General features: G+C 37.2%; 1 protein-coding gene across 1 annotated transcript in view; it reads right to left on the bottom strand.

The window, feature by feature from the left end:
- Positions 1-16,708, bottom strand: part of LOC129236423 (dynein beta chain, ciliary) — a 120,021-nt gene that overhangs the window by 92,522 nt on the left and 10,791 nt on the right. The window contains 1 exon segment of the mRNA XM_054870813.1: positions 15,837-15,925. Within this exon segment, the coding sequence (XP_054726788.1) occupies positions 15,837-15,925 (89 nt within the window).

Genomic DNA, 16,708 nt, shown 5'->3' with positions numbered 1-16,708 from the left:
AGGTCTTTAATAGTCATCCGACGATTTTTGAGCACTAACTCCTTCACTTTATTGACGTGTTGGTCATCTGTTGACGTCGATGGTCGTCCGGAGCGCTCCAAGTCATCAACACGTTCTCGACTTTTGAAGTCTTTGTACCACTTATAAACATTTTTCGGCGACATGGTCGAATCACGAAATGCCTTCTGCAACATGCTAAACGTTTCCGCAGCCGAAATTTCATTCCGCAAACAAAATTTGATGGCACTTCTTTGCTCAATCAAATCAGACATTGTAAAAATCGAAAAGTGCACTCTTGGTCGTTTGGAAACACAAACGTAAATATATTACTGATAATGACATTCACATGAAAGTTGGCCCAGATGTTATTAACAGTGCTGCCAACTCATGAAAAAAATAACTAGAGCGAAATTTTAATCCCGCCAAGTTTACCAAATAAATTCCCTTACTTTTTGCCCACAGTAGTACATTACTTTTGGCCCGAAAGAACTCTAGTACGGTCAAATTGCTGCCAAACGGAATACCGAGCTTAGCATACATATGAGATATGTTCTGTTAATTGAGCTTTTTTGCGACTTGGAACGTCGATGTGCTCAAATCAAAGATTGCCTTTAATTTCAGTCTGAAAGAAGATGGTAGCCCTTTATTTCTAGATCTCATGCTTGATTCATGCTTGGGATCAAAATGTATTTCGTAAGACGAGATGAAATTTTTTCACCAAATTCGTTCTTCAGTTCGATCGTTCCGAATACTGAAAATGCTAATAAACGGCTAAAAGTGGATGTTCACAATTTCATAGGCTCGTTTTTTCAGTACCCCACATACTAATTTGATGCGTTGCTCACGAGGCACCCAGCACTCGGGGCTGGGGCCAGTGGGAATAGTGGAAGGATATTAGCAGCCTACCACCAGAAACAGGAAAAGGTGCTGATGACCTCACCAGACAGAGTGACACTCTGATAATAGCGGAGTGTTTTCATTCGGTATACATTCGCGTTTTCAATGGAATTCAGCTCTGGTTCTGGAATCTTATTCGAGGCGTAACGTCCAAACTTGTTTCTCCTTCGAGTAACATTACTTCCTTTCCTGCTTCAGAGCTGCTACAAAGAGGCAAACGAAAGATAAGCCAGGCTGTTATTGATGCCTGCTCGGTCGTAGAGACAAAGCAGACTGAACGAGCGTGCCTGGTACGGTACATTAGACAGGGCTAGTTTACTGGGGCGGCAGCCCTTGGTCGGGAAAAACCCGAGACATTCCGATAACGTACAACCGGCTGTCATGGCAATGAGCGGTACCTACTCATCTAACCCACCTCTCCTTCTGGACCCAACCTGTCGAAACAGCAAGTTTCCTGGGCCTACCGTTAGATGAGCTAGACGAAGATGACCGGTTATTACACTACACTGACAGGGCAAAGTTACTACTACAACAACGACAAGTGTGGCTGGTACAATACCGTTACACTAACATATAAATGCTAAGGTAACAAAAACAGCAGATACATTAGCTGGAGCTGATTCAGTGGAGAAATTCAAAGATCTGCAACTTGCTTTGGGATTAAGGTCAGTAAAACACACTGATCACTACTAACTATTACCACGGTTTACACTAACATATTTTTCTTTAGAAAAACTTTTCTTGTGGAATTCGGAGCCCAAATGTCAAATTTCAGTTGCAAACAAAGAAATCCTATTTTTAGTCCAAGGAAGTCGTTTTCATTTATAAAAACAGATATACCTACATATATATAATTGGCGCGTACACCCTTTTTGGGTATTTGGCCGAGCTCTTCCTCCTATTTGTGGCGTGCGTCTTTGATGTTGTTCCACAAATGGAGGGACCTACAGTTTTAAGCCGACTCTGAACGGCAGATATTTTTATGAGGAGCTTTTTCATGGTAGAAATACACTCGGAGGTTTGCCATTGCCTGCCGAGGGGCGGCCGCTATTAGAAAAATGTTTTTCTTAATTTTGGTGTTTCACCGAGATTCGAACCAACGTTCTCTCTGTAAATTGCGAATGATGATCGCGCACCGACTTATTCGGCTACGGCGAACGCCAAGCAGATGGAGAATGAAAAATCTAACATCAAAAATCGATGCACACTTCAAACACGAGAGTATGAGCAAAGGAAAATGTGTACGGCGATCGGAATAAAGCAATATTTGAAAAAGAATCGGCTTTCCTTGGGTTGGTAATGGCACAAAATTTATTTAGTGGTCTGTTAAACAAGCGACACAGTGTCCTTTTGGGCTTATACACTACGACCAACGCTGTTCTAGTTTGTTCATCCCTGCCGGATATTAGGATTGTCATATTCTCAAAAATAACCATTCGTTTTTGAAATCACCACCCCGTTTGAATAAAATATTTTTTTCGCCAGACTTTTCGTCAAATTGGGGAACAAATAGTAGTCCGAGTCATTCAACTTCTTCGATTCAAACTAATGCTAAACACAAAGAAGTATACCGTTCACACTGAAATTTGGTGTGTGTTATTCCGAAGGATGCTGCAAATTAATCATAACCTCGATATGCGCCAGTAGTTCCATCTTATTGACTTCACACGGACTTTTCAAACGAAAACCAAAATTTAATAAAAATGTTTGTTAAAGTCGGCGGTCGATTTCAGTCAGCGGTCGATTTTGTATGACCCGAATGCAAATGGTTGCATTCTTCAAGAAGACACTGAAATCGAAAGCATGCATATAGTGTAAAAAAAGTTATACATCAGTTAAATATAATATAAAATTGACCCTCATACCCCTTGTTTTGGGTATTTGGCCAAGCTCCTCCTCCTATTTATGGTATGCGTTTTCATATTTTCCCACAAATGGAGGTACATAGTGAGGGTTTTTTACGAGCATTTTTGCATGGCTAAATACACTCGGAGATTTGCCATTATCTCCTGCGGAGCGACTACTTATAAAAAAATTTTCCTCTATTAATTGGTTTTTTGTGCTCAGGTTTTCAAAACTGTGTACTTCCTAATGGTAGTGACGCATCAACCCATTTAGTTACGACAACCGCCAATGTGGAGCAAATGCCAACATCCTCAGGAGGAAAAAATTATAAAAAATCAATGAACATTTTGAGCGATTTCCAACTCGCACTTTGTTATACTAAAATTTAATGGTCTATAGAATTGCGTATCCAAATTTTTTTTTAATTTCGGTTAAAAATTTTCATAAAAATTTATAAAATTTTTATATTATATATCTTAAATAAAGGTTGAAACATGGATTATTGTGATATTTACTATAGAATAAACTATTCTTTTGCATGTAAAAAAAATTACTGAAACTAGAAAATAAATATGGAAAAAATCAAAATTTAACAATATGTGGTGCCCGCATATGTAACAAAAAGCAAGTAGTAAAACTTTTGCACATTTTTCATTTTAACCTTACAGGCGTATCTGTTTTGTGAAACCCACTGTATGTATGCTTCCAAAAGTGTGTATATATATTTGGATAGAACAACAAACATTTTTCAATTTTGATGCTACTTAAAATATTCAAAGTTTGGAACTCCATTCAATCTTTCTTTGACATTTTAGCTCAGCTATTACGACGTTGAACTTTCACGGGAACTAAACCCTTCAAGCATCTCTGTTACATTACTGTCAGCCATCTTCTATAAATTTGCATTGATTGCTTTTTGTCTGACCAAACTATAACAAATTCTGCTTCATTTTTGTGGGGAGTTAATCGACAAAATGTTGTATTTCGATTTTTCGGCTTTGTTCAGTGACTTTAGCGATGACTCTGCTACTTCTAAAATGCTTTGATTTCTCCGTTCTGTTTATACTACAGTAGGAGTATAAGGTACCCCTTGCTCTTATCCCCTTTGCATACTCGTACAACTGCTTGTCAATCCGCGTTTCGTTACCCACAGTCAAAGTGTTCACTGACCTATTTAAGTTGTTTATTATTCGTTCACATTGACCAGGAGCATTACCGCCGCCTGTGGACACTGAGTGTAAGCAAGGGGTGGAATACTCTGAATGGGTGGGAATTTGGTATCTAAGCTGTTGCTATTTCATTTGATTGATTTGTATTTTGAACAACACACTCTGGCACGTTTGGCTATGCTGCTATGCTTCGTCGCCGTGAATCCGGTAGTCGTCAATCGAGAATTTGACTAATCGCCTAAATGGTTAGACGACTGTCATCAAGCTGTACTGCCTCGGCCTTTGTTGCCCCGGCGGCAACTAAAATTTAAATTTGAAGCGAATCAATAAAGTAAAAAAGAAATATTTGGACAGGGATTAGCATGGAGAGGAAAGCTGAAGCTGAGTGCTTTTGTGTTATTGTTAAAAGTTTATCAGAGGCGAAACTGATTGCTGCTGTTGCTCTGTGCTGTAGTGAAGTGGCAGCAGCATAGTTGTGAATGGCAAAGTTTACATTCCGTACAGTGTTCATATGAAGGTGGAATTTGGAGTAATCGAAATAATTTTAAGTAGGAAACGGAAACACATCCATTTTATATCTATGTAGATAAGAAAATGAGAACAGAACAAAAGTTATAGGTTTGTGCGCGAAATAGCGGTAAGATTTACGTTGTCACTGATACTAAGATTCACGGTAAGGTTTACGAGATATGGCATAGCGCATGAAAGGTGTGAAGCCAAGAAAAGTTATTATTTCTAATTTTGGCTTTGCATCCGCATCCGCATATACTACTTTGGGAATATAAGCAAAACAACGACTTAATCTTATTTCAGAAAAAATTATCAATGAAATTCTTCAAAATCAGTATTTATCTAAGTAAGTTAAAACATAGTTAAAATATCTACTTATATATTTCTCGGCCGCCGTAGCCGAATGGGTTGGTGCGTGACTACCATTCGGAATTCACTGAGGGATTCTAGGTTCAAGTCTCGGTGAAACACCAAAATTATTGTAAAGAAAACAGAAAACATTTTTCTAATAGCGGTCGCCCCTTGGCAGGCAATGGCAAACCTCCGAGTGTATTTTTGCCATGAAAAAGCTCCTCATAAAAATATGTGCCGTTCGGAGTCGGCTTAAAACTGTAGGGTCCCTCCATTTGTGGAACAACATCAAGACGCACATTACAAATAAGAGGAGGAGCTCGGCCAAACACCCAAAAAGGGTGTACGCGCCAATTATATATATATAATATATATATTTCTCACAAGGGGTCCTTATTCGAGAAACATATGTCATAGATAACATCTATTCGACATCCAAAAATTCGGAACATGTATCGAATTTCTCAACCCAATGAGAAAAAAATAAATATTTTTTTTTATAAAGTTAAGGTAAAAGTGGGAGAGGAGCCTTGGAGTGAACTCTCCATTAACAAAACTGTTTCAAATTGGAAAAAAGTTAGTAAACGCATTTTTTAAAGTCGTTAATAGCCTTTAAGTGAACTCTCCATTAAGAAAACAGTGGTGAAATTATAGAGCAACCACCACCAACGGAAGTTCTTCATCCCCACATCACCGCCGTCTGGAGCAATGAAAAGCTGCCTCCATCCTGGACAAAAGGCATCTTAGTGAAGCTGCTCAAGAAAGGCGACCTGTGTGATTGCGGCACCATCTACAAAATTTTAGCCATAATCATACAAAGCAGGCTCAAAGATATAGAACGCTCCTTAAGAGACGAGCAAGGTAGTTTTCGCCCTCACCGAAGCTGTGTTGACCAAGCCAACACTATTCGGATTATAGTAGAACAATCAGTTGAGTGGCGCTCCCCGCTCTACATGCTGTTCGTAGACTTTAAGAAGAGACGCAATATGGCTGGCACTGAGTAGAAAGGGAGTTTCCTCCAAGATAATCCGCCTCATCAAATCCTTCTACGAGAACTCCGAACTGGCAGTGCTTCACAAAGGCGATATCAGCGATCCATTCACTACGCCGGACTGAAGGTCAACATCGTCAAGACCAAGGCCATAGAGTTAACCACAATAACGAACCCGGTGGAGTTCGTTGAAAGCCTCGGCTGCTTCATCACGGCAGATGGAGGAGCAGATGAAGATGTCAACTGCAGGCTAAACAAAACAAGGGTGGCATTCGGGCGAATGCATACAGTATGGGGGAGTTCGCAAATCTCCAGGCACACTAAACTACGATTATTCGGCTCATGCGTAAAGGCAGTATTGTTGTATTCTTCATCAACAAATGCCTCCGCATCATCTGCAGAATATTCTGGCCAAACACCATCAGCAACGACGCACTGTGGAGATTAACGAACGAGGAACCCATCCTTAGGTAAATCAAATGCAGAAAGTGGCGATGGATAGGTCACACATTGAGAAAACCACCAGATAGCATCACGAGAATGGCACGGGACTGGAACCCGCAAGGATGCAGAGGTCGCGGTCGACCAAAAAACACTTAGAGAAGGTCGATGCTGCGCAAACTAGCAGATGCCGACATCTCATGGGACGGTACAAAACAACAGACTGAATTGTGTACAATGGAAGAGTATTGTCGAGGCCCTATGCTCCCGAGAGGAGGGAACAAGGAAAAAAAAAACATTTATACAAGTTTTTATTATTTAGTTTATATTGACAGCCATTTATCCTACAAAAGTTCCACAAATTTCATCAAAGTTTCAAAATTTTTAATCCGATTTTTTTTGTGCATGGAGAAAATTCGTGAAGCCGTCAACAAAAAATTTTTAAATATCAATAGGAATAGGAATCGTAATGTAAAATCAAGGTATTTAAACTTTAATTTTTTTGTGAGCGGTTTTGTTATTTTTGAACAATTGTAACTACATCTACAAAAATCTACCAATTTCAAATCAGTCGTTTTGAAGATTTTCACAGTATTTGTTCACATGCTACATTATATATATATAATTTATCGGGGGGGATTCCTGGGAGATTTTTTTCCCCCAAGATTAACTGGAGCAGCATCTCCTTTAAAAAAAGAATTTTGATTTTATGATTCAGATTCTGTTGATAGTTTTGATATGCGCCGCAAAACAACGTTTTTTCCGGGCGCCTCGCCGTAGTGAATCTCCTATCACTCGCTCAATTTTTCATATTTGCAATGAACATTTAGGAAGATATTGTTCAAACAATTCATTATTGTTTAAATAACCTGACACTATCTGTATCGCGTAAATAATATTGTACTTACAAACATGCCTTTTGAGGCAGACTTACTTTTACTCCTTTAATAAACCTTTGGAATGGGGACCAAGATGTTCATGTATGTAGGTACTAAGACATCAAATTCAGCGTTTTAAAGCCTTGTGGATGTGGCTGATTAAGTTAATAATATTTTATTTAGAATCCAAGGGCTGATCTTTTCACTTGTTCGATTATGGGAAAAAGTCAATATACTGGCAAAGTTTCCGTCGGATTCAGGATCAGAATATATTATTCTATATCAGTACTCTCATATTATTTCAATGAAATAGAAAAATGGTTTTTGTGTCCCTTTTGCTGAGTTAGTTTACGTAACTATTTAGTATCGCCTAATATCTATATATAAGTATATATATATTTTTTAATCTGATAGCAGGTCAGCTAAATGCCAATGTCAGAGAACGGATTTTTTTCTTTTTTCATCGCATCAAAACGCCATACTGTGCATATCTGCAATGTACATATTTAAATTCAGCTTCAAAGTTTGTTGTTCTTTTAACTTTGAATTTCTCTTCGTTGGCCTTCTCAAATAATCCATTTATAATTAATTTATGTATGTATATTTCTGGCATCCAAATTTAGTCTGGCTTAAGCAGTGAAATTATATAAGTATTTTCTTCCTTTTATCCTGAAGAAAATCACTTCAGGTCAGGCACTGCACTAACATAACCGAGTAAATATTATGAGTAGCAAAGAAAAATAATTCGAAATATAATTTATAATTATGTTCATGTTTAAAACGAAGCTTTATGATGAAAATAATTAATTCTGGGGTTTTAATTATAATATTCTTGTGAATATAGTCAAATGATTATGGCATAATTATTACACTATTCTAAGTATTTAGGAAAACTTTGATTAATTTGTACAGCGATATGCAATTTAAAGTATTTCTTAGGACTATGTTTGCCTCTGGTAGAATACAAAATCGCACATATCTACTAAAGTAGTCAGTAATTATTGATTTCGGAATAAATAAATAAATAAAGATATTTAAGGAATTCTGAAAGTGATTAATTTTCAGACTGGTAGAAGCGGCATTCATTTTCAGACTACTTGAAATAAGAACGACTTTCCCCTTTAAAGAAAACTCTTGACTCTAATGGGCTATCGGGAAACCCCACCAAAATTGGTGTTGTCCTCTTTACCAGAAGGAGGAAGCTTGATGGACTCGTTTTGCCTAAGCTAAAAGGAGTCACAATCCAGCTATCCAAAGAAATCAAATATCTTGGAGTAATCCTCGATAGTAACGTTGAAACAAAGACATCCAAAACACTGACAGCTTTCTGGCGGTGCGAAGGTGTCTTTGGGAAAACGTGGATGGTTCTCCTAGCAAGATCCTATGGATCTACACGGCTATGATAAGACCTATTATCACCTATACATCAGTGGTCTGGATGAGCCGACTCTCTCTCGTTGGAGGATTTTATCAACACTACAACGCATTGTGGACATCTGTTGCACCGGAGCTTTTCCGACTACTTCAGGCCCGGCATTAGATGCTCTGGTTGGTCTACCACCACTTGTTGCTTTCATCCAAGGAGAGGCTTTGAAGGCCATCTGCAGGCAGAAACACAATGGGAATTGGTGCGGTTCCTGCCCTGCATTAGAAAACAGAGAAGGCATGGACTTTAATCCAACGATTCTCTCCATGCCTCTTGACTCCATGCCATCAAGAGTGTGGTGCTGCTGGAGGCTCAATTGTGGCCAAACTCTGCTCGGCAAACACTGATTTCGCATTTTTACGGATGGCTCCAGGGCCGAGCACGGATCTGGCTCGAGACCTCTGACTCATTAGCTCTGAGGAGCCCGTTAGCTTGGCCCGGAACCCGTTTTGCCATCCCTTCTGCAGCCATCAAAGCCAAAGTTAGTAAATGGTTTACTACAACCCACAAACGAGCTAGGCAGGCGGAGATGACTAAACGGCAGGACTGCAGATGGACTAAACTGATGTTACCTGTCATGTCCGATCGACTGTCGCGAACCCTTCTGTCATTAAGCAGAGGGGAGTGCAGACGGCTGGTTGGACTGATGACGGGCCACTTTCTGTGGGCGAAGCACATGGTCATTGGCACTGATGTCTTAAGAAGCGGCCACCTTGGCTCCTTGGCATCACAAGATCTACTGAGATTTTTTCGGAGGTCGGGTCGATTTAAAGAAAATTAAAATGGAATCCGAGTGCAGTACAATGGACTTAATTGTGTCTGACTGCTGTACTTGGTAGTTGTCCCGACAAAAAAAAAATCAAAATTTTCTAGAAAATCTACAAAAATAGGCTCGCATGGGCAGCCATTTATCCAACAAAAATTCCACAAATTTTCATGAAAGTTTTAGAATTTTCATTCCGACTTTTTTTGTGTATGCAGAAAATTGGCGAAGCCATCATGAGAAAAAATTGCTAAATCAAAAATAATATTGAGCTACTTTAAATTTGCACTTTCTTGTATTAAAAATCAATGCGATGTGAAACAGAGTACTCAATTTGTACTCAGTATACCATCGTGATCAAAAAGTTCCCGAAATATACCTACTATATTCAGAAAATTGCAAATACAAATTTATTCCTCAAAAGTGATATTATCGCCTTCAGAGTACTTCTCATCAACTGTTATGCACTTATTCCAGCGTTTGATTCAGCTCTCGAAGCTTTTCTAGTTTTTCGATATTTTATTCCTTTCTTTCGGCTGTTAAAACGTGTTCCCCGTAGTGGTTTTTTGACTCGGTCAAACAGAAAAAAATCGCAGGGAGCCATAATAAATGAATTCGATAGCTGTGGATGGTATTCGTTTCGTTCTTCGTTAAAAATTCACGGATAATGATGGTACTTTAATACTAAATTTAGGAGTAATGCACCTATTGCTCGCGCACTTCGAGACTACAATTCATTATCCATTTCCAGCCTGCTTGATTTTGCTTTATCTAGATGTAATTTTGTAAAAATTTTAAATTAATATAGTTGCTTACTATTGTATTTATATTGATTGCTAATAGTTTAGTTGCCAAATTTGGCTTGCTTTTTTGCTACATTTTTGTCTAGTCTCTAAAGTAATTTGTACTGTAGATTATTAAAATAAATAAATAAATGTCGCACAGTGACTGCATAATTGTAATTAACTTATTTAACTTTTCTTAATCCAACATTTTATTTTGAAACCAAAGTGTAAGAGCTTCTTTTCACCGAGGCTTAACTTCAGTTATCCTTTAAGTTAAAATTAGACATCTCATTTAAAGCCAATTCTAAAGAAATTATTGTTGTAACAAAGCTCTATTCCAGTACAAAGTTAACTCAACTTTACTGCCTTTCAAAAAATGATAAGCTAGCCGTATAAAAATGTAGACGCCGCTTAAGCTGTTATTATACAAAAATAGAGGAATCGTTGATTAAATTTTGTGTGGCAGAATTTTTACGCAGAAAGTGGAAATGAATGGAATGGAATTGTGGATGGGTGGAAAAATGTTTTCCAAGTACTCAGGCAATATTGCTCAGTACACTTAAGGAAACGAAATAGGATTTACAGGTAGGTGAAGATTACGTGGGTTACATAAAATTACTTTTTGCCTTATTTTGAGCATAAATGTATATTTTCTGTAATAAGTGAAGTAAATACTCCCATTATTTGGAAATAACTAATGCTGAAAAGTAAATCAAAAATATGAAACTGGTCAAGGGCGCTATTTACATATAAACATAGACAGCGCTGGCCAACATTCATTGCCAATTATATTAGAACTCCATACCTAGCGTTCCTGGCGATCTGGTATTCAGCACTGAAAACCTAAACCTCTTAGAACGCTAGGTATGGAGTTTTGCTTAAATTTTAAATGAAAACTAAAATCGGCCGTTTGAGTCACTTCAACATTAAAATTCAACCAAGCTCTTTACTGCAGTTAAGCGTTTGGTGGATGTAAGCCATAAAATATACAAATTTTTCACCTAAAAAGCAGCTTCTTTACAAACTCATATTACATTTTACAATTCCCAGTTTAAAGCGGTCGAGTTTTTTTGTGAAAAACCTTTTTACTAAATAAAAAAAATCTTGATAAAACGCTCTTTTGGAACTGCCATCATAATAAAGTTATTGCAAAAACCATAGGCGTATTCTTTGCCTATACAAGACTTTTTGGAAAAACATGGACATTTACTACGGTAGTTAAACTTTTGTTACTTATGCTTTTTTTGCATGGTGGCCTAAAGTTAAGCAACGAAAAGCGTCTCGTCAGTGTCAGTACAACGGGAGCAATGAAAATATTCCCAACTGACGAATTATAGTAGGTGTGCTCTTATGCATACCACCACTTCTGATTTTAATTGAAAAAAAGCTCGTTTGAGCGCATTAAGATTAAAAGGCATCTCTGATCTAAAAAGTGCGGATAAGAAAGCACATTTAGAGATCTTAGAAGACTTTTAACATACTCTTTTTCTTTATAGGGTTGAAACATTATCACTCAATCCTTTTCTCTTCAGGAACGTTTAAATTCTCATTAATGAACGTACAGCCTGGGGAATATCATCTTCAAACCTGGCTCCCAGATATGGTCTACAGATCTGTCGAAATTAGAAAATTGATTAGAAGAAGGTGGAAGGGTCTTAATTCAAAAAATCGATTCCAATGGATTTTCACTTAACAATCTTCCAGGCTGAAACACATGCCATTGAGATATCTGTGAGGGAATGTCTCCTTAGGAAGATGAGAGGAGCCCACATTTACATACTTTCAGATAGTCAGGCAGCTGCGAAAGCCCTTCTATCAACTGTAATCACCTCAAAAATGATTATTGATTGCTTGAACCTTCTAGTTAGGAAACTTCAACACGGTATTATTCAAAAAATGATAGAAGCAAGATTGCGCCCATCAGTTTTGCCAACCATTTACTCTTCGCAATAAATTTAGGGCTTGTTTATACCCAAAACGAGAAAATTTTTAAGTTTGGTGTTTGTTTCTTTTTTTTTTTAATTTAAAGCTGCCGAAACTGTAAGTAAAGAAACTGTATTATTAAACACAAGAATGTTAAAAAAAGTCACTCTGGGAAGATTTTAGTGTTAATGAAAATTTGTTGGTTCTTATAGAATTTAATATATTATTTTGAAAGTGAAAACTTAATTTTTTGTTCCTTTTAAGATTATGTTAGAATATTAAATCTTCTTCTCTCAACTGTTCTTTACGTTGAAAACCTTTTTACTCCTTAGTGGGACATAGGGCATTGAGAAGTCTATTCATAGTAAGAATAAGCAACAAAATATCAGAAAATACTGAAGAAACCATAACAACATTTTTACAAAAAGAGTACCTTATCTTGTTACATAACCTGAAATATAGCAGTTAAATAGTTCTCTTAACAAATGTTTCTCCTAGCAAAAAACTCATAAATTAAATTGTACCATACCATAATATATTTATTAAAAAATGCACATTTTAAAACAATTTGTCACGCATTCAAAGTTCTTTAAGTAATTCAATAAAAATTTGGTTTTTTATTTTCTTTAAATGGGCATTTTAGTGCCTTTTTATAACCCAAGCTAGGCAACACTGCAGCAGCGAAAGAGAGATTTGACTGCTGAAAGAAAAAGAACACCAACAATAACAGCAATCGCGGGCAATGCGACCAGATGTTAAAAAAAAGTTACGCTAAATAAAATTGAGTGAATTATTCAACTAATTTTTAAAAAAATGTTTATTTTACAACAATTATAAATATAACATTTTAATTAAAACAGGCTAGAAAAATGTCATGAAAAAAGAACTAAAACTTTGACACTAAATAACAAAAAAAAAGCTAAAACAAGTTACGAAAACGGTAATCTGACCATACTGGTGCTAATACGACATCAGTCATTGTCAAATTTGCCGAAAGCAAAGTAACGGTACCATGATATTCGCTACCTCATTATTCTTTCCATCATGGGTATTATCAGGCTGGGTTCCTGGATATGAAGAAATGAAATGGTTGATCATTTAGCTAAAAAGTGGCAAGCATGCCTCTAATTGGTCTTGAGACTGAGCCACCACTGAAGAGGTAGCGAGGGCTTCACTATTGGACTCCGGTATGTGACAATTTACATGGATACTGGGTTAAAAAGCTTACGTGTCCACATAATAAACTTGCCGAGCTCTTCACCAAGATCATAGACGGCGAAGAAGAAATGCCAGATTTTGCAATACTTGGCACAACATACATGCTCCCAAAAAATGTTTCCTTCAAAATTCAGACTAACCAACTGTTTGCCTGCTATTTATAAAATTCTCACTTCGTGCATATCTAACATCTTTTATGAGCATATCGAAACGCAAAGTCTTATTGCAGGAGAGCAGATGCATACATGCATCACAAAGATGTAAAGAGCAATTGCTCATAGATCAAGTAGTCCCTGGCCAATCTAAAACGCATAACAGATACGTCTATGCGGCTTATATTGACTGGATGAAAACATTTGATTCAGTTCCACATTTCTAGCTTATAGAAGTGCTTCATCTTTATAACTTCAACCCCAATATCATAAATTTTATACAAAAAATTATGTAGTATTGGAGGACAAGAATAAAAATGCATGTCTCTGAAAACTTTGAATATACAAGTGAAATCAGTATTCGAAATGGCATCTTCCAATTGGAATTTGTTGAATTATTTTTAATATATTGTATAATAACTTATCCACTCTGGTTTGTACTCAGTATGAATCCCCTAAGCCACATCTTGAATGAGACGGGTTATGGATTTGTGCTAAAGCATGGATACTATGGAAGATGCCGGCTGAGTTACCTTTTCTACGTAGACGATTTGAAGCTTTATGCCAATAAACCCAACCATCTAGAAAACCTTTTCAAATGTGTCGCAATCTTCTCTAAAGATATTAAAATGCCCATTGGACTTGACAAGTGTCGAAAGATCTCAATACTAAAAGGAAAAGAGGTTCCTCGAGTTGCCTTTGCGAAAATTGGTGGCCTCAACAGAATTGGAACCGGCAAAGGTATGCAAGTATGTTGGAGTTATGCAAAGCAACAGCATAGATACAATGCAAATTAGGAAAAACCTGTTAGCAGAATTTAAAAGGCCGCTTCATGCTGTATGTAAAACCCAAATAAATGGCAAAAACCAAATGCACGCTGTAAATTAATTTGTCATTCCGGTGGTATCGTAAAATGTTGGTAGTATATAGTTTTGTTGGATTACTGCTATTTCTGCTGCCACTAATGGAACATTTCGGTCTCGATGGATATTTTCATTGGTTATGTACCACGGCACTCCAGTAACCATCCTTAATATTTTAAATTGCCTTCGTTGTATAATTGCAGTATTGGTGGCACTTGCATTACCCCACAGTTGTGACGAATCCGTCCATGATTATATTGTAGAGAAGGATTCTGTGATCAAGGCTAGGCCCGGAACGGGAATCGATTAGCCAATGAAGATCTTTCGTTTTTAGCTTCATGTGTCCACTTTTGGCCTCAATGTGCCTTTTCCATGTCAGACGCCTGTCCATACGAACACCACGGTATGTAACTTCTTTAGAATAAGGTATGAGTTTGGAGTTTAAGTATACTTTCGAGCTGTCGCTTCTATTTAGCGTGAGAGTTACATGATTACACTTTTGCTAATTCACTTTGATGCGCCAGTCTGCCAACCACATTATTATGTGTTTCAGACGACTGTTAAGTTCACCCGGCGCTCTTATTGGACACTCGGAGCGAAAAAGGATTGCAGTGTCGTCAGCAAACGTGAATGTAAATATTTGCGGGTTTGTTGGAAGGTCATCCGGGTTTATTACATATTAAGATCGGACGCAGTACACTGCCTTGTGGTACGCCGACGTTAATATCGACTTCATCAGTTAGGTAGTTTTTATATCCTACCATAAACACCCGATTTGTAAGATAAGATTCTAATATTTTGTGTGAGCTTTGTGGTAGTGTGCGTTGGATTTTGTAGACAAGTCCTTCGTGCCATACTCTTTCGAACGCTTGAGTTACATCAAGAAATATGGCTGAGCACTATTCCCGTCGTTCAAAAGCATTCCTTATTTCGGAGCTGATGCGATTAACTTGCTCAATTGTGCAGTGTTTCTCTTGAAAGTCAAACTTATGAGCTGGAACAATGATGGAATGATGCTACCTAGGAAAGTGAAGGGTAGCGGAGAGATTGATATTGGATCGCTCTATGATAAACTAATCTTAAACGTCAGAGCTGTCTTGGGCTGTTAACCCTATGAAATCAGCAACACCACATCAACATAAAAATATGCCCGATGCTAACAAACTTAGTGTACCCGAAGCGCCACAACGACATTGCACAAATAATTCATCAGGAACTAGCAAAAATTTGTAACTTTAACCAGAGCAAAATATTATAATTATTTCAGATATATCCCACAATCTGTGCAAAAAGAGAACAACTTCTTCCTGTATTACGACATAACTTTTTTAACGAATGTAACAAGAGACTATAATAGGCCAGACATACTCGTATTTCTGATTGCTAATCTAATAAGTTTGCTTATATAATTAATGTTGCAGTTTTATAATCCATACTGTTTAACCCATACTGTTCATGGAACACCTCGAAAATATATTTCCAGCTTCCTTATTTTTTATTTCAGTTATTAATCCAAAATTCATTTTTTTATATTTTATTATATAAAAATATTGATTATATAACAATTATTCAAAGTTTATTAAAGTAACTGAACACTCTGTGTGCGCTTGAAAGTTTCACTTACCCCTGATTAACATCTGTTGCTACTTCTTCGATGGTGGTTGGTCCAACTAGCAATGATAAAATTGTGCGATTGTTAGTTTTCCCCTTGATCTGTGGAGATACCGAAAAAAGAAATATAATTAGTAATACAAGCTAGTATGCCCCTTCACGTCATATCATATGTTGGCACGTGTGCGTGAAGGCCAACTTGATTCGTTTCAGCAGCAGTATTGGGGCCATAAATATAAAATAAGAGAGGGCTGTATTAGTAACGGTTGACGTCCACCGACCCATATGTTGGCTCAATTGTTTTACATCCGCATAGATAACTGCTTACAGCCAACGTGCGTTAGCAACAAAAACACAAAAAAACAACAATTCCATGAATAAAAGTCAGACATGAAAAGTTTTGCCAATTAGCAAAAATGAGCACGCACACGTCCGCCTGATTTCTCACTGCTCTTACTCTGCATTATCGTTTGTAATATTCTCAATTAGATTAACGTAAATGTTAATATATATACAGGGTCCGCCATACAACTTTACGGAATTAAAAATGCTATAAAAAAGAAACTACTCAATATTTTTCCAAACTGTTTTTTTTATTTTGAAGTAAAGCGTTTTTCAGTAAGAGCGCTTCAACTTTTTTTTGAATAAAACACAAACGGTTTGACTTTTTTAACTAATTTTTTTTTATTATCGAGTTTGAATATATACATTTAAGTATGAAATTCGATTTCTTTTGCATGACCACCGCGTGCACGTTTTACGAAGCCCAATCGTTGAACCCAATTTTCGACCACTCTTTTGCATAAATCGGCCGAAATTCCAACAATTTCGCATTCAATATTGGCTCTGAGCTCACAAATCGTCGCCGGCTTGTTACTGTAGACC

Source organism: Anastrepha obliqua, chromosome 1 (assembly GCF_027943255.1).
Source record: "Anastrepha obliqua isolate idAnaObli1 chromosome 1, idAnaObli1_1.0, whole genome shotgun sequence".
Classification (NCBI taxonomy): Eukaryota; Metazoa; Arthropoda; class Insecta; order Diptera; family Tephritidae; genus Anastrepha; species Anastrepha obliqua.
Note: the sequence above shows the minus strand (reverse complement) of the source record. Positions and strands in the feature narration are given on the sequence as shown.